The sequence below is a fragment of the Sparus aurata genome, chromosome 14, assembly GCF_900880675.1.
Source record: "Sparus aurata chromosome 14, fSpaAur1.1, whole genome shotgun sequence".
Lineage (NCBI taxonomy): Eukaryota > Metazoa > Chordata > Actinopteri > Spariformes > Sparidae > Sparus > Sparus aurata.
This window is the reverse complement of record NC_044200.1, coordinates 6175805-6194288: the sequence shown is the minus strand read 5'-3', so window position 1 is coordinate 6194288 and position 18484 is coordinate 6175805. Positions and strand designations below refer to the sequence as shown.

General features: G+C 42.3%; 1 protein-coding gene across 4 annotated transcripts in view; it reads right to left on the bottom strand.

The window, feature by feature from the left end:
* nav3 (neuron navigator 3) overlaps positions 1–18484 on the bottom strand; it is a 443539-nt gene that overhangs the window by 312448 nt on the left and 112607 nt on the right. For all 4 annotated transcript variants that reach the window (XM_030440425.1, XM_030440422.1, XM_030440427.1 and 1 more), the window contains one exon: positions 16247–16693. In XM_030440425.1, the coding sequence (XP_030296285.1) occupies positions 16247–16315 (69 nt within the window). In that variant the 5' untranslated portion in view covers positions 16316–16693. The remainder of the gene's footprint in view (positions 1–16246; positions 16694–18484) is intronic.

Here is an 18484-nt window from a genome sequence, read left to right as displayed (position 1 = left end):
ATCAAAGACTATCAACCCGTTTCTGGTATTTAAAAAAGGAAATTCTGGCCTGTACTCATCTTCCCTTGAGACATTTCTTCATCCTCACTAACATTATCTTAATCTTTTCCTTGTCTCATTAACGGAATTTTACAGTGAGGATGAAAGCAGTTACATTGCTCAAATACCCTGTTCTTCAAAGGGTTGAAAGGGGTCCTTCTTTAAACAACTTATCGCAGAGATTTTTTTGTTACATACCCAGATCTCTACCCTCGCTAGATCTTCTTCATTCACTATAAACATGACTAAAATATGTGTTTTGTGTAGTAAATTAAACACGTCCTGTACAATGAAATGATCAGAACTCCTTCATAGTACAGTGTTTTTTGGAATGCATGGAGCAAAAAGTTCTACATCTTCTTTCGGGAGATGATTTTTCTTAGCGCACCACAAACCTCTGGGACAACGAGAGTCGGACAAGTCATGGAGTTGACCGTGAACTAGTCGAATATTTCTGTTAAAAAAAAAACCCAAAAAAACAGGAATTCTTCAGGAATTGCCTCCTAAATAAGCAGGTACAGAAACCCCGACATGTCAAAGAAAATTACACACTTGGAAAAGATTTTCATTACAGTCAAAGCAAATCCTGCACCACCACAGATCTTTGTTTTCATCTAGTTCCCCACTGGGGCAGCATTACATGGTCTTAAGTTCATATGCTCATCAGTATGACTGTATGCACAAACAAACAAATCACCATTGGGACATGAGTACGATTACAATAATCATACAAGACCATCATCAAGAAAACTGTCAGCCTTTGGCAGCTTTAGACTGGTCAGATTTTAGAGGAAATCAGTTGGATTCTTGACAGCACAAACCAGGATGTGAGTACTCTTTGAGAACAAAAGAAGCCAAGACTTTCAAAGGCAACGGCATCTGTGCAGAGTAGCAACAAAGTTCTTTGGAACACCAATGGAGTATGAGGCGATGTGGGTACAGTAGTACAGTCTCTGACACAATCATTACAAATTAAATGTCCATAAAAAAACGTATTATTTGTGTCACAAACACCCAACATGACTTTGTATTATCAGACTTTGAACTACACAGACCAATTAAATTTGTATCCAAGAGCTTTGTCTTTACATTATCTTAATGCCTTTTATATGAGCAGTCAGCAGCAGAGATAAAGCAATATGTTTTTTTTCAAGGACAATCTCGATCCTGATTATTAGTAATCAAGGAGACTGATAACTGATACTTGGAACCAATATACATTTGCAGGAAGAGTGAAAATGTTAGTTACATTCCATCACTGGTTATTATTATCATTATCAGGATATTTGTAAAAAAATTCAAATGAATGCTTGTTTCCATCTACAACTGTTCTGTGTATATAAGGTGTTGTGCACACTGAGATGGAGTAATCAAAAGTGCACCAGCTATATCTCAACAAGTAACAAAGGGGGGGAAAATATAACATGTAGTTTGATTTATGCTGTCGTTTTTTATTCCTTCAGTGGATCCAAACTTTCATTGGACACATGCTTCATGTCCGTACGTCGTGATTTATTCACTAAGTCTGTGTCCAATGCATCTTCAGGCTTTTCATATGCAAAAAATTAGAAGCTGGGAAAAAACAGGTGAACGGAGAAGCACTCAGTCACTCTCGTGTGAATGAGCTGTCAAAACGGTTAACAAAATAAAGCAAAAGAGCTCATCCTAGGGATCGGAGAGCCCAGACTTGGACAGGCTCCCGCAAGTGCCAGTGGTTGTAGATATTAACTGTGACAGAGGTGTTGTTGAAGTGCTTTCAGGAGGCTCATAATTTCCAGCTGGGCCCCCTGGTTAGCACGCCCACTTCACTCATGTCCCCTTAAGATTAAATCAAAACCTTACACTACTGTATGTCTTTCATGCTCTGTATCCCTCTCGGCTTTATTCGTGTCTCAATAAAACTGAACAAAGAAAGACTTAGAGGAGTAAAGTATCTGCTTTCTCCACCTCTAATCTCTCTAAATCCATACAGGAAGTCTCCAAGAGCAGCTTAGGCTGACTCAATGCCAATCAGTTTTTTGAAAACTCACTTTCTCTACCGTGATGATCTTTAATTGATTAACTGGAATTCTTACGCATGACCGGGCAAATTAGATTACTGGATGCTTTTCTTTGGCCCTTTTCCAGCTCTACAGCAATCCACGGCATCATCTTGTCTAACCGCCTCGGACAGAGCCGCATCGCCCAGAGCCGCATCGCCCCTCAGCCAGGAGGCCCACAAATAACGCCGGAATTAGAGATGAGAACCATTCCCTCGCCTCCAGACGGCATGTTTATCTGAGGGGACACGGAGAGCGTTTTCATCCGAGGCCAAGCTCTGGTCTCTGTGATCAGTCGGCCATGTTGCGGAGGAAATGCTTATTATGTGGTTGTACGCGGGCCTTGTTTGTTGTGACCTTGAGGGCTCTTCCCATGGCGCAATGGGGCTCCGCGAAATGAGAGGAGTGACCACAGGAAACCGCCCTGGGAATGAAAAAAAGAATGACCCAAACACTGTCAAATTTGCAAAAAGTTTTTTCTTTCTCCCATCTACATCCACTTTTTACAAACACTTTCCCAGTTTCACATATTACACTGTGTCTCCATCTGTCTGGCTATGTCTTAATCGTCTTCTTTTTTTCATTCCTTCAACAGTCAATTTTCTGCCACCAAACCACACGATTTCTTTCTGCTTTCTCTGCATGTGACCACAAAACTTCACAAAGCCACGGGCGCTTACGCAAGCTTTACCCTCAACAGTTTGCGTGCACGTCCGTGCATGTATGTGCACATGGTCAGCTCCTCTTAAATCTATACATAACTCAACACAAGAACCCACACATTTCCTCCTTTTGCGCGCAAACAGGCATTCGTGGTTTGGAATAGAGCAGACGCTTTAATGCAATCAGAAGATGGTCCAGAAATACTCCATCAATCTGAGAGCGTGAGGAGCTCTTCACAGTGCTGTTGTATGAAGTGTGCAAAGAGCGGCCGAGTGCTTCAGACGTGCAGTTTATTATAGTCGAGGCTCCCTGCAGCAGCTTGTCACAGACCAACAGCTGGGCTGTTTTGTGCAAATATGTTAAACCCGTCCACCTGAAGCCAACCAGATAACTGACAACTAAACTAATATTCTTAGAGTAAATGTAATGTTGGGACATTCTGGTGGTTTGGTTGGAAAAGAAAAGTAGCATTCAAGACGAAAAATACAAGACCACAAAATGTTTAAGCTCCTATTTTGCCTCATGGGACAGCGCATTTTCACAGGTTATAAAGTAACTCCTGTTCGGCAAAAAAAAAAAAAAAAAAAAACTACCTGAAATGTCACGACACAAAAGCAGTGGTAGAAGAAAGGTCCTTCATAACACGAGGGCCAATCTGTTCCCTTCACCTCTCACAAAGAGCCACTCAAAGTCAACATTAGAGCCATTCTTCACCTGTCAGCCTGTCAAGTGGAACCAACATATTTATTTACCTTCCTGCGTGTTCATTCAATGTGCAGGTATATACATGTCTCAGGAGAGGAGAGGAAAGAAAGACTTTGAGTTCATCATGTCTGACAATATGTCATTACCTAACAACAGAAAGCGAAGGAGCTCCTGACACTTTTTCATCAAAATGTTGACAGACATTTCTAAGAAACGGGAGGTTGAGATAGTGGCTCTCTCAGAGTTCACCAGAGGATACAGCAGCAGTGATTGTAGTTGTTCAACAATGTAGGCATGCTTTCAGGGTCTACCATGAAGAAAAACTTTTAAACTACAGAGACTAGCTGGTAAAAAGACAGTAAATTTTGTTCTACAATACCTGTATGTGTTGCTACTATATTACACTCAGGGGATGGAACAGGGGATCAGTGGTTAAGACTTTCACCTCATAGGTTCTGGTACTGAACCCAACCCTACAAGGTGGGACCCACCCAAGTCTGTCATCAGCCCGGTCACAAGGAGAAAATGTTGGCAGTTAATGTTTCTGCACACCACTCATACGTTCACGTATATAGGCTAAGTGCTTTCATATCATGTTGACATGTTGTGTTAACACGACTCTCGTATTGGGAGGGGGAGGGGATGGTGGTGGAGTTACAGGCAACAAGGCTGTGAAGCCAGTGACCACAGTTCAAGACTGTGGTTCAACATCTGTAAGCATGACACCACTGGATATTTTTAAGGAGACCTGGGGAAAAATTCCAGTTTTGTTTGCCGACAAAAAGGGTGGAATTTTAAGCTAAACAATGATATTTTCCTTACCCTAATCCATGTTTTTGTGCATAAAACTAACCAGGCAATAAGAACAGTGTTGTCACAACATAAAACTGAAAACTGAGCATAAAATAAAGTAGGAATATAAAAAGGCGTAAAGCTTTTATAAATATTTGCGGTTTGCGAAAACGTACATTGCCGACAATTTTTCTGGTGACTGAGTTGTCGTTGTACGTTGCCCCTGTGACCCTGCACAGCATGAGTGGACATTGAGAAAGCACTAGCTGGTGAAAAGCATTCAAGAAAGACAATTCCATGTTGTTGCAGGGTGCAGGTGATAAGATCAGACTAACTAAGAAATAAAAAATAAAAAGCAAGCCAGTCAAAAACAATTACAATGCATCAAAATAATATCTTCCAATGGCTGATTTAAAAATCACCAAAACTTTTTAGTAGGTCTGCATTAGCAACTTTCACCAGGGCACATGTACTTTATCATGGTTAATCAGAGATGACGTAAGGAAGTGCGAGGGTGTTTAGCACAGTGAGACATCCTCCCTGTACTTTTCTGGCTGATTTTAAAGAGTCACATTAGACCGCAGACATAATAAATCTACAGCAGCAGCTCTCCGTGTCTCCTCAGGACTCTGCTCGCTGAAGACTGGCCAAAGACTGTGAGTCATATTCAATTACCGCCGCGGACTCCAAAACACAACAAAGCCAGAGGTACACAAGGACGGCAGTGCTACTACAGCGCCGGGTAAACATCCTCCCCTGTATGATGACAGTGCACGTCAATGGTTACAGAGCAGGCTGACCTCGTGAAAGAAACAGAGATTAATCTGTATGAGTCAGACAGTGATCTGCAGTTCTCACCACCACCCTCCCGTAAAATACATCTTGAACATCAGGGGCGTCTAAATATCACACGCTGAACAAGAAAACTTCAAGCACATGAATAAAATATGAGTTTGTTTTCTGGCTTCGGAACAGTTTCCTCTGTTACAATAATGAACTGTATACCAATAGACGCATTAACCTTGCAGTATCAACGCTTGAAGGAATTTTATGCTAAGACTACTCGACAGGTCTATCATATCATTTACTTCTGTTTTGCAATTCTAAAAAAGGAAAACGACACATGGCGTCTTTCTCTGTATAATGTTGTTCATGAGTGACATCTGGGGTGAGGAATTGGATAACACGTCATTTTACAGGTCCTGAAATTTCATAGTAAGGAGGTGCTAATTACCAAGCAACACATTTGAAGTTATTTTGAAATTACATAATAATAATTTATTGAAAATTATGCAACAATTTGATAATAATATTCTGCTATTTTCCAACAAGTGCTGGTCATTTTTTAGATACATTTCCAAGGAACTTTCAACAGATTTCTGCTTTCCAAATTCATGATTACGCTGGTATATTTGTCTTTACTGAGCAATGTATAGGGGAAAACTATGACAGTGTTGTAGTCAACACCGCCTAAACCCAGTAATGACCAAGACCAGAGTCTATCGAGACCGAGACCAAACCAAGACCTTGATGGGTTGGGACAAAGTCAAGACCAAGACCAGTACGAGTCCCACACTGCAAGATACCCAATAAAATTGTGAATCCTGCAAACCACAGACGCAAGGTCAACATTTGCATAAAAACACACACAAAAGACAATTGAAAATAATCTTCATGTACCTGTTTTATGCCATATAAATTAAAGCCCAACTGATATATTGGTTGGTCAATATCATCAGCTGATATTGGCCTATCACAGCTTTATCAGTGTCGATGACCAGGATAAGACCAAGCAAAGACATGATTTGAGTCTGAGACGAGGCCGAGACCTTAAAATTTTCAGACTAAGGGCGATCTCAAGTTCTGCAACACTAATACATACATTGACATGTAAAGAAAACTGTTCCAAAATCTGGTCTGTTAAATGTGAGAATGATCAAATATACTTCAATTTTCTGGAAACTAAGCTGCAACAACTTCAATTCAGTGGCCTGCTGAAGGGAAGTTAGACAGACTAGTTTGAAATCAAACTGGCATGACCAGCAGAAGTTAAGCAGAAAGTAGGAAGTTTAGTATATGTTATATGTTACTTATAATTACCACCTACTTACCATTTAAGCACACTGATGCAATGGCATCACTTTGTCTGATTAAATCCTACTGACATGGAAATGAAGCATTAGTGACTTGACACTTGCTGGGCCAGATGCAACAAGTTGGAAGACATGACGACAAAAAAAAAAAAAAAACTCATGAAACAAAAGTCATGCACTGTTTCTAAAGATAAATCTTAGATGAGATGAGATGAAATGAACTCCACCGAGCAGAGCAGATGAGGAAGACACACTTCAGATATTATCCGTGAGTAACACCACTCGTCTCTCAGTTCTGTCAACACGTGTCATCCTCACTTCAGTGGATTCCCGTCAGGATGATCACATTCGGAAGACAAGCAACCGGCTATGTTAACTCAGTTGTCATTGTAGTGTTTCATCAAGTAATGCAGTGCGTCACACACTGTTTAATGAGAGCAGAGAACGAGTGGAAAGCTTGCTGCAGTGCAGAATGAAAAGCTGGGTGTTTCTTATTCTATGTGTAAATTAAACAAGTTAATCGAAGTCGGGATAATTCAGTTATTTCGCTCCGAGAGGATATAACCCGTACGACTTGATGCACAAGACACCGGTGGAATAAATTTCACACTGATATCGTGTTCCATCGTATGGCTGCTACAAGCCTGCATCAGTCATGAGTGAGCGCCCGTGTCTCGCAACCCTACGGCGCTGTGGCCCCTCTTAGGAGCCCAGCTGTTGTGATAATCCTGTTATCTGCCATTAAAGGTGCTGGAGGGAGGTGAGGTGGGTGGGGGGTGGGGGCAGTCATACAGCCTGAATGTTGATGCAGACACGCAAGAGCAGCGGGATAATACAGCACACCTCACCTGCCTCCACGTGTGTCAGGTTAACCCTCACAGCTACAGACTAGATCTAAGCAAATCCATTTGGATGCAATCCAGACACACTCGCATGTACACAGGTGCACTCGCGCAGGCATTGTTATCGCTGACAGCTTGCTTCTTCATGAGACACGACCCCGCACTCGGGGGGTACATCATTACATGCCAACATGCTGTGAGTGTGCATGCAGCGTAATGTATGAAACATCTAGAATCAACGTGCAAAAACTCACGCATGTGCACAGATGAAGAACACAATACTGACTCTAGACAAGATCAAACAAACAGGCAGTAGAACCGAGACACCAAATTCACTTTCAAGTGGTTCCCTTTGCAGATGTAATGCTTCCACGGTTTTCTGTTAGCAGTGGAGCTAAGTGGCCCTATCAGCTCACTGAAGTCTGCCAGTTCCGCGGCCTCTGAACATAGGGGGAGTCACTGCAGACATCTGGGAATGGCTCATTCATTTTGTTCATTTATCAAACTAAAAGCTGTGAGAGCTTTAAAATCGTGGCAAACTTGTGGCTTGCACACATCTCTCATCTGCCATAGGGGCTATCAGACTATCGCCTCTTGCTGGTACAGTGGTACTGATTAGGAGACGGGATGTGACGTGCAGGGGCTAGCTGGTTAGCATGCTAACTTCGGTAAATCTCTGCAACAAAACACCCAGCATTGTTATTTATTCTAACGATAACGTGATGATAATGTTTCAGACTACAACATAAAATATGTAAAATGTCTGACATATTGCAACTTTTGGGCAAGTTTTCAAAAAAAGCATCAAAGGCTGTTTTTTTATATTCAAAGTTCACTTTTATATGTTGAACCGTCCCAAGCAATCATATCACCTTTGCTTCATCATCGTCTGTCTCACAAACCACATTCTGCACTTTTACTGCCCCCAGAGTAACAGCACAGGTCTGAAGTCATGAGATGATTACCATTTATATAGCTTACACCATCAGTTACAAAGCAGATCCCTCATTCACAGGGTGTTGCTCAGGAATGATGGGATTCCATTTAAACGCCTCGCACTCTGTTTGTGGCCTCGTCGCCTTTTACAACATGGTAATATCTCAGGGTGTTTGACTGCGAAAGACCTCGCGTACGAAGGATTTCAGCAGTGGTTTATGCCAGGCATACTCACAACATGCTGCATGTAGCTGAAGGCAATCCATCTGAATTCCCCGTCTGACTGTAACCCCGTCCAAAAGCTGCGTGATTTAAGACTGGGCCCTAATAGATATCATGCAGCTCGATCGCAGAGCCTGTACGATCGATGTGGAAACTTGAGTCAACGGGAGTGGCAATCTCATCTCAGTAACATGCGGCACATGATAAGGAAAAGCAACTACACCTGGGGGAATTTGGAGATTACCAGTCGGTACTGCTTGGCATGACCCAGTCGGGAGTTACGTAAGTCACCTGGATGGGCTAAGGTAGCGCTCAGAGGGAGGGCACCATGTTACAGGAGAATAACTGTATATTTTCAATCTGCCCATTAATGTGGCTATTGTGGCTATACGTTTGCACTAACAAATGTTGCTGTAGAGATTCTATGAAAATAAGTCTTGTACATTGGCACTAAGCCTCCCACAGCTTTCCAAATAAACACAATTTTTACATGAATCATTTCAAACACTTGACCCTCAGTCTGACTGAAAGTAAACACAGAAAGTAGCACCCTGGAATGGCCGTTAAGGCTAATAACATAGTGGTCTACATCTAGGTCAACTTGCCGGCTGACCAAACCACCATTACTAATGTGTGCATGCGGGTATGTTTACATGTGTGAGAATCACACTTCCTAACTCAACAATCTGAATGCACTGTGTACACAGATATGGTGTTAAATGAAATTATAGGGGAAATATGGAGAATGTACGCAGAGGTAGAAAGGCAACAAGACCATCCTGACAGCATACCCCAAGAAAACAGGTGGTGGGTTAGGGCACTGCTCTCAACAGCCGACTGGGTAGGAAAACTTTTGCTAGAGAGGGTAGAACCTGTTGATGCCAGACTTGACAAATTCATTTGTAGGTCTGTTCACTTATCCATTACCAACTAGAAGACTGAGGCTGACAGGGCCAAACGCTCAGCTCCTTGCACGATAATAAAAAGTGGTTACAACACATAAAAATGTTCTTTTATGTGAGGAACCGCAATATGTGTGACTCATCAGCAATAAACAACTGGTTTTACATTTCCCTGGACCTACTATGATCTGACAGCTCAATGGTTGCCTTGGATGTATGTCGCTTGTCATCATGTCTATCCCAGGGGACTATTTCTTTACTTTTCCTCAGACTCTGAGACAAAATTCTAAATGTTTCAATAAAATTGAATTCAATAAATGTCATGTTTATTGCTATAAGAGGCTCCTAGACAAATCTAGTACCAAATCAATTGGTGAGAGCATTTGAATTGTTGTGATTTATGTCTTGGACACGAATATTTGGATGTGGGGTTAAAAGCCACATTATGTAACCTTTTCACCTTAAAATAAGCTTTAAAATCATGTTGATGGTTCAGTGTGTTGTAACAGGGTGAATGGTGTCTGTCCTATCACTTGATTCTGCTCTGTGTAACTTCAGTGAGAGGGTAGGATCACAGCATTACATACATGTTTACTTCAACATACAAGTTTTGTTTGTAGTTAGCACCTACACAATGTCTGACAAATTGTTACAGTCCTGGGATTTGTATTTATGACAGTGGTGTTGCAATGTGGGGGGGCGCCAAATCACACAATGTAAATTTCTACATAATGCTGCTCTAACAGTTTAAATTAAACTACATGATCCAGAATATAATCTCTTGGCATTGAATTCCCTTGGACGCAGGACTCTTGGTAGACCTCTATAGTGACTTTTGGTTTTTCCTGAGCTGACAGCAGACTCTTTAATTATACCCCTAAATGTCACCAATGCATTACAACAAGTGTTTCAGAAAAAAACAGCTCCAGGCTGTGCTTCCGGAACAAACAACACATTCTGCATCTATCACTAATGTATGCACTGTGTGTATTAGTGTTCACACCTCTAAGGTATGTAGTTAGAGTTTAAGAAGTTTTGGTAACTTTGGGAAATTACGATGCAGCTGCAAAGTAAACTATGGAATCTCTGTTTTGCATAGTCTGACATATTTACCTTTTTTTTCCCCATGTCTGTTTATTCATATTTCAGCTAGAGGCAACTTGTCAGTCAAAACAATAGCTATCAGAGACATTTGACGTCAGGAGAAAATTACCCAAGTCTTTTTGACTGCGAGAAGTTAACTGAGATGTAAATGTTTTCTGTGGGTATCATACTTACGATGCAATTTGCAGAGATGGACATGATAAAGTTGTTATGGCGATCTTTACATATATCTCACAGGTGTACAGCTTTACAAACTGCCTTTTGGCAGATGAGTGAATATCAGGAACTCTGCAAGGATGTCAGAATCGACGCCGTGGTGCTTCAGAAGCCATCAAACAGCTGGCTGTAAGGACAAATGAGGACGCCTGACTTCCCGCCCAGCTGTGATTGAGGCTGGAGATCGCTCCATCCGGTGCACGAGCTGTATCTGTGCGGCTGTAGCGGTGCAAGATGCAGATGGAGCAGTGTCACAGGGTTCAACCTTCTTCCTGCCTGGACTCTGATTCTTTTCTCTGACTCAGTTTTTCCACTCTTGCCCATCCTGTCCCTCTCTGCCTCCCTCAGTCTTCAGTCGGTGTGATTTTGTTCTACCTTCGTTTAACTCTCTCTGACATCTGTTTCTCTCCCTTATCTCTTTCTTTATCTTTCTCTCCCTCACTCTGTCTGACCTGGACATAGCCGCTCTCATCACTTTGCCTCTGGGGCTTGTTTCCATGAATGCCACGCATGTGACGCTATCCTGTTTTGACATGTTTTCCCTCTAACTTTATTCAGCGGTCTAAACCCACTAATTCCTCGTGGAATGAGCTGCTGATGTACCATCTCGAGCCAAGTGTGTGTGTATGTGTGTGTCTGTGAGGGCTGAGGTGAGGGAGTTCTCTTAGGATGTCACCACATTATAACCAAGAGTATAGACATGTAGAAAGATCTGTATGAAGAAGTGTCAATCAAGCAAGATTCCTTTTGTGGCCACTATCATCTTTGGAAAACATGGTGTGGAAGCTTTGCCTCACTAAGCAAGATTTTATCTCACAAGCCTGAAGTTTGAAGCTCTGCCAGAAGCCTCAAGAGGCTCCTGTTTTTTAATACGCTGCACATGTTGCTGCATCGAACAGAATCTACTGACAATTCTGTGTGATGGCTGACTTAAAGTAAAAGCCACCATGTCCTTTAAATTTAAAGCGTTTATCATGTCGGGAGCATGAGTGTGCTCAGTTAACAACTACAACTTCATAAAAACTTTTTGAGGTCGTGCAAAACATGAATAAAAACTTAATGCAATCCTTTTCCAACAAACTGTGTTTAGCGACAATGGTTAACAAACTGTTCCTGAGCCCATGTACTCATCCTTCCAACAATCATATGTTTCACACCCCATCCTTGCTTGTGAATGACGGAGTCTTTCCAAGATGCCCCTTTCAACACTATATTTACAACAATAAAAGAAGTTGATGAGGACAGACTTAAGATATATTGTCCCAAATCTATTTTTCTGGCATATCCAAATTGTATCCAGATTCATTTTAGGAAGTCTGGTCAGCAAAAACCCCATGGAAAGTCATTTTTTCAAATCAGATTCAACCGACATTTGGGGGTGGTTTGAAATGCGATTTGAATGTACATTTCTACTGATTTATCTCATTCCGGACACTCAAATGCTCTTTAAACTGGATTTGAAAGTCTATTTATGTCATTCGCAATGCAAGACACAATGATGACAGTCATATCTAGAGCCAGGTAAGTGTATTAGAACAGCAGAGAAGAATTTATACTGCTTCTAGAAAAGCAGTGTGACAGACAACACAGAAACAGTCAGACTCAAATAAATTGTTTGCTCTGTAATCTGGTGTGTGATTGGAGGGCTAATTGATGGATCTACTGTATATTTCTTATGGTTACAAGTATAGGTAATTACTGACCCATATGTTGTTACCACAGTAACTCATGCAGACAGGTTGGTGATGTCTGGACACAAAATCCTGATCTTGTAATATAAATAATATTTTGATTTGAGAAGGACATCTGATTTGCCTGCAGTCTGAACATAGCTCGAGATACTTGGAATGCAACACTGACATTTTGGCCTGAAGGTATACGTCAGTTCTGAGTCTCATCACACTGCACTGCAACACTCCAATAAAAAAATAAATAAAAAAACTGATTCCAACGTTACTCATAGACAGACAGAAGGACAGAGCATGCTTCACAATTCAACCAACATACACATTTTTTTAAGAGACAGAAATAATAAAATATTTACCAAGCTAGGGATTAATGTTTAATGCATGTGACTAACCAGCTGAACCAACAATGATTACAAGCAAGCTTTCAAATGTTCATGACCTGCACCGTGCTATTGTCTGAGACGGACATTTGCCAACAAAATGGGTAAACATATTTAGAAAGCATTTTCTCCCAACAAAGGACAGGTGGACACAACCAAGCTTTTTTTTGGTGCAGCTAAACTCAGTCCTACTGATTTATTCAGCAATTTAACATTCATCACACACTTTCATTATGATCTATAGGTTGCGGAACGTGGCCTTTCACAGTTCCCCGCAGCATGGAGCACATCTGTATACGAACCTGCCAGGATAAATTATTTAGTCAACATATGCTACGCATTCTCACCAACTGCCATCGCATCCTCTGTTCTGACATCAGCGCCATGATACGATGGTATGCCTCAAATCCCAGTATTAACAACCGAACCCGTATTAAATTATTCACTTATATTTCAGCAGCCAGCTTTAAAACAGTCCATCACATGTGAGAGTCCACAGGGGAGCGAGCAGCTTTCTCCCAGTGGGCCAGCTTTAATGCATGGTTAAAGCATGAAAACGATGCATATGCAAAACAACAGCTTTGTAGGGATATGCTGGCTGAACTGGTTAAGATAAACTCTATTAATGGTTTGCCAGAGCATGGAATAAGCTCTCAGGTGATTGGCTGATGAGAATACTTCCTGGAGATGCCTTAGCAACGCACTGGCCGCCCCTACCTGACCATCCACAACCAATCACTGTGAGCAAATTTCCCCTGGAGGTCAGACGATCAGTCTGGTTGTAATCACTGCTTGTTCATTCACAGGGATGAACATGAAAATGAGAAGCACCGTCCAACTGGGAAAAAGACAGGGAAGAAGAGGGGGAGGAAATGGGAGCAGCGTGGGAGGCAAAGTAGAGGACAGAGTAAGAGGGAGGGGAAGATAAAGACTCCCAGGGTGATGGAAGGAGGCGCACTGGCCACATACGGACTCCTTCTGCTAGAGTTTACAACTGTTTCATTTTTTACTTTTGGTCATTTGACACAAAGATCATACAAATATCCCACATTCTCCAATCTCTCTAAACTCCACACAGATTCAGCTGAATCTTTACAGCATGTCTGTGATCATGAAGCCTTACTGAGCTCAATGTATCTGCATGTGGACTCCCATTAGTCTTACCAAGTTTGTTAACTTTATTTTGAAAGTCTAACCTGACAAACTTAAGGCCACTGACTAAGCTGCCATACTTCAGGGGTCCAGAGTGAGAAGTTGTTGGTAGTATCAGTCTTCTCATCTAACCCTTAGCCCCCATGACTCAGTAAACGGTCACAGGCAGCATCTGGGTCACATTTTAGAGATCCATTGTGTAGTGGTGAAGTTGCAGATAGCAAACAACTAAATACCCCTTCCTAAAAATGGCAAAAATGTGAAGGGCCATCTCTAGAGCCAGTTTTTGGTTTGTCCAAGTCTTTATTCTGTGGCGGAATTCTTGGAAGAAGCCAAGTTTTCTCTCTAGATATAAACGGTTCATTCTAAGGACAAGAAAGTTCTTAGTTTTAGCTGATTATACAGTTATGAAAGCATAATCATGAATATTATATTAAATTTCTGTCAATTCCCCAAATACTACACACTGAACCATCAGATCATTGGAGACAAATGTGTTGTGTTTTAAGTGCAATCATTTTCTTCTAGGTCCAACTACCAAGGCTAACAGAGTGGAGTCAGTCAGTATGAGACTTTTGGGACAGGACATAACCCATCAAGTCAGGCAATTACAGTAAACATCCCAGTGTAACCACAGAAACATCGCCAGGAATATTAAAAACCTTCCAAGAAGCTCTTTCTGACAAAACCATTTGTCTCATAGCTGAAGGTTACAGTTAAGACGGAGAGGGAGAGCTTATCTTTTGGCACGACACACATCCTCAAACCAGAATGGTAGCCAAAGTGAGCCGAATCAATTCCCTTACCAGATGAATATTTGATGTCGCTCTTTGCTCAGTTCCAATCTCGGCTTCAAGGGAGGGTCCCTTCACCTAGAAATCAGCTTCCATTTTGTAGCCCCAACAAAGAGTGCAGAAAACGTGGCCTTGTTTTGATGTTTAACGTGTATTTATGTGAAGGGCGTGGAGGGCTACAAGTGTTCAGAAAAAGAGACTAATCACTGGCATCGAATACACAGTGTGAAAATTTAATTTAAGGAAGAATAACCTGCTTTTTGGATTGGTGGCATGGATAGTTTTGTTTGTCAGTTCTGTCACCAAGCTTTTCAATCATCCAAATCCAAGGGCAGGAACACACCTTCCTTTCTGTGCCTTTTCTGAAAGAGTATAACATGTTGTTGCCTGGCAGCACAAGCAGCAATATGTCTGGGGGGGGGGGGTTGAGAAAGAGCACTCCCAAACGGCACTCGGGTCTAAAAGGAGAAAGAAAATAATAAAGCACAATCATCTTTTTTTATGAGATCTTAATAGTGCTACAAATGTCAGGGCTGATGTATTGCTGCTGCTGCTCTCAGATGTTCCCTGGGCTTCGCCTGGACAATCATTACGGTTATCAAAAGCACTTCATTAGAGGAATCAGGTCAGAGGCAGAGAGACGGAGGGAGGGAGAGAGAGAGGGGGGGAGCCTGTGTTTGTATATCTATTATCTGTGTTTCAGTCTGTGTATGCATTTTTGTAGGTGTGTATGTCTCAGTCTACACACAGGTGACTCTACAGGAATAGAAATGGGCAGGAACACAATCTTGTGTGTGTGTTCCTGCTCTTCTAATCCAATATGTAGCAATTCTTTGCATCTATGGGCCCTTTCAAATTTTCGCTGCGCTTCAGTGGTTGAAGTATGTGTATATTTGTGGCTATGTGCTCTGCTAAATAGACCCGGCACCCAAGCCCCTGCTTTTTATTGACCAGAAACACAGGCTAGCGCTGCCGTCCTCCATCGATCCAGCCACTGCCGTCACAGATGACTCTGACCACGGTGAGGTCACGGGGCGTTCAGAGCCAGACTGAAACTACCCGCCACTAAGCTCGCCGTTATCTATCAAAGCTATGCCCTCCATAGCAGAACGGCGGACCATTAACGCACATGATATCGCCTTACAGTAAAACTATTTGTCTCATTTTTACGGGTATTATCTCCTTCCTATTCCCAGAGTGGTTAACACAAAAAGCATCTCAAACAGACAGTAAATATGTATTCCCAGGTGGGGGGCGGCTGAGGCGGGCCATGCCCACTGCCACGCCACATGTGCCAAGATGAAAGACTGAAGACGCTGAAGGGGAGCACAAACTCCACCTTTTCTCCCCACCCCCTCGTCTCTTTATAAATAGCTATTAGGAGATATGGAGCACAGGAGCTACTGGGAATTCAGACAACAGTAGCAATTGGACCAACATGTTCTCCTTTTAGTAAAGAGAACAACAAACCAGGCGATAAACAAACTTTCATCCCCTTGGCTTCCACATGCATCTGCAACTGGAAACCAGCAGAAGCCAAAGCAAATCGTCTTTTATTAAAAAAAAAAATGCAGCGCGCATACACACACACACACACACACACACACACAGCAGGAGAAGATGAAAAGAAGAGCATTTGATAGCAGGGAAGGTAAAATAAACACAGAAGATTTGCCAACCTTTTTCTGGTCCTCCAGCTTCTGACTTGTCGACTTCTTGCCATGCTTGCTGCTTTCCGGTACATCCATCCCTGATCCAAATAAAGAATAACTCCAGAGTAAAACCACAGGAAAGAAGTTGAAGAGAATCCAGGCGGCTACAGTTTGCCGACGAGGGCCTGTGTCCGGCTCACGCCTTCAACCGGACACAGGAAATCCATGGCAGGTGGTGGTTTGTACAGGTAAAGTAAAACGTGTCTCTGAGTGCTATCAGGACTGGGTAAGGATTTGGGTGTACAGGACGAATGCCAAACAGGTAGCTAAAGGCTACCGAGAGAGCATAATTGTGATCACAGATGAGGACTTTCAGCCTGCAGGTTGTGTAGTTTTACATGAAGGTAACAGTTATGCTATCTTTCCTCCTCAGAGTGAAATCCCCGGCTCCAGCACACAGTCTTCGCTCCACATCTGGGGAAAAAAGAAAGATAAGACATGCTGAAATTCAACTGCAGCAAAAGCCAAAAAAAAAAAAGAAAAAAAGAGGGGTATAGTTGTAGCTTCACAATTAATGCAAAAGCTCTCTGCCTCTCCGAAAAGTCAATATTCCCCTCGGTGCTGCACTGTACAAATGGCGGGGGTATCTGCATATCAAAGTGAATGTTATCATGGAGGCAGAGAGAAGAAGAAGCTGCAACTGTACATGTACATGCTGTTTGTTCTATGCTGAGTGACTGTTTGTGATTGTTGTTATTTTCCCCCCCCAACATATTTTCCAACTAAAACTACGAGGGGGCAGGTTCGAGTCACGCCGAGGTCGGGAAAACTCGCACCCTGGGAATCGCCCAAGCATGGAACAATAACCACAGGATCAGTGGCTGGCCCCTCTGTGGACCACGGCTCAACTTGCCTGTTTGGTATACTTGCATCCTGCAACACAACATCTGTCCTGTCATCTACATCTGAAGCATGATTTGTGAATAAAACCCTGAAAAAAAAAAAAAAAAGCCTCCAGGAAGTCACTATGTATGACCAAATATCTTTCTATCTAGCATATCACATCCCAATAAAACCGCAGCTACTGTTTTTAAATTAAATGTACGGCAGCCATATTACCCAACCTCCAGTCTTTATGCTAAGCTAAGCATGACGTTGGTATTGGTCAATGTATGGCCGGGAACTCAATACCAACGCTCTACCGCCTGAACACCACTGCGCAGATACTTGCTCCAAATGACATCACTGACACAAGATGGCAGCGCCTGTATCCAGTATATTTTGGCTTTGTCTTCGTACAGTGTGAAGAAGTGGAGACGTGTCTTCCTTCTTTTAATGTGTCGATGTACTGGGACAAGGAGATGTGAGGTTCATTGGAAAAGTTTTCTGGGAAACAAGTGTATTTTCTGGTGCTAATACACCTGAGGGTTTTACTAATTTAAGTCATTACTTAAATTTGTTTGCAAACCTAATTCCAGGGTGCAATAATTCATTAGACAATGACATATTGAGAACAGTACGGCAACACCAATATCTCGGCTTGTACTTAAAATAGCACATACAGTATACCTACTGCAAACTGATACTGTATTATGTTCTGTGGGCGAAACACAGAGACAGAACAATCACCCCACACTGGCACAAATACAGCATACAGGCCCCATATATAGTTTCTCCACACAGAGAGACACACTTGCACTGTCACTGAAATCAATACTCTCTGCACTGCAATTTAGCTGCCGTCCATCCACAGTAGTTGGCCAATCAAACGCTCCAATAATCCCTCAAGGTAACGCACAGTGAGAAAAGTCATGACAGAACAGCCGATCACCACCAGGTCATCAGGGAACCTGGCTTGTGTTCGCCTTCGCCTCTTCTCTGAACACCGGCCATATCGTTACAGTTTTCGTTGCCACTAAACACTTACCAAGCTCCAGAGTGCATTGTAACACCGCAACCCTGTCAGTTACTTAAGGGCAATCATGTCAAGTGCTGCCAACTCTGAATTGGTTCTTAAGGGACATCAAGAGTTGAGTGCTGGAGCCGGATGAGATTTTCCACTGAAACCCAGAGTGTTAGCTGCTAGCAATAAGCTGAGAGAAAGCACTCCCTTTGAGTGCCATGGGGACGGTGTTCCATTACATTATGTAGTAGCCTCAAACAACAAACAGCCAACAGGGAATATTTGCAGCAATAGGTGATGAAGACAATTAAGACGCTGCTTTTCTAAGATTAAAAACAGCTCGAATTTTGGCATAGGCCATA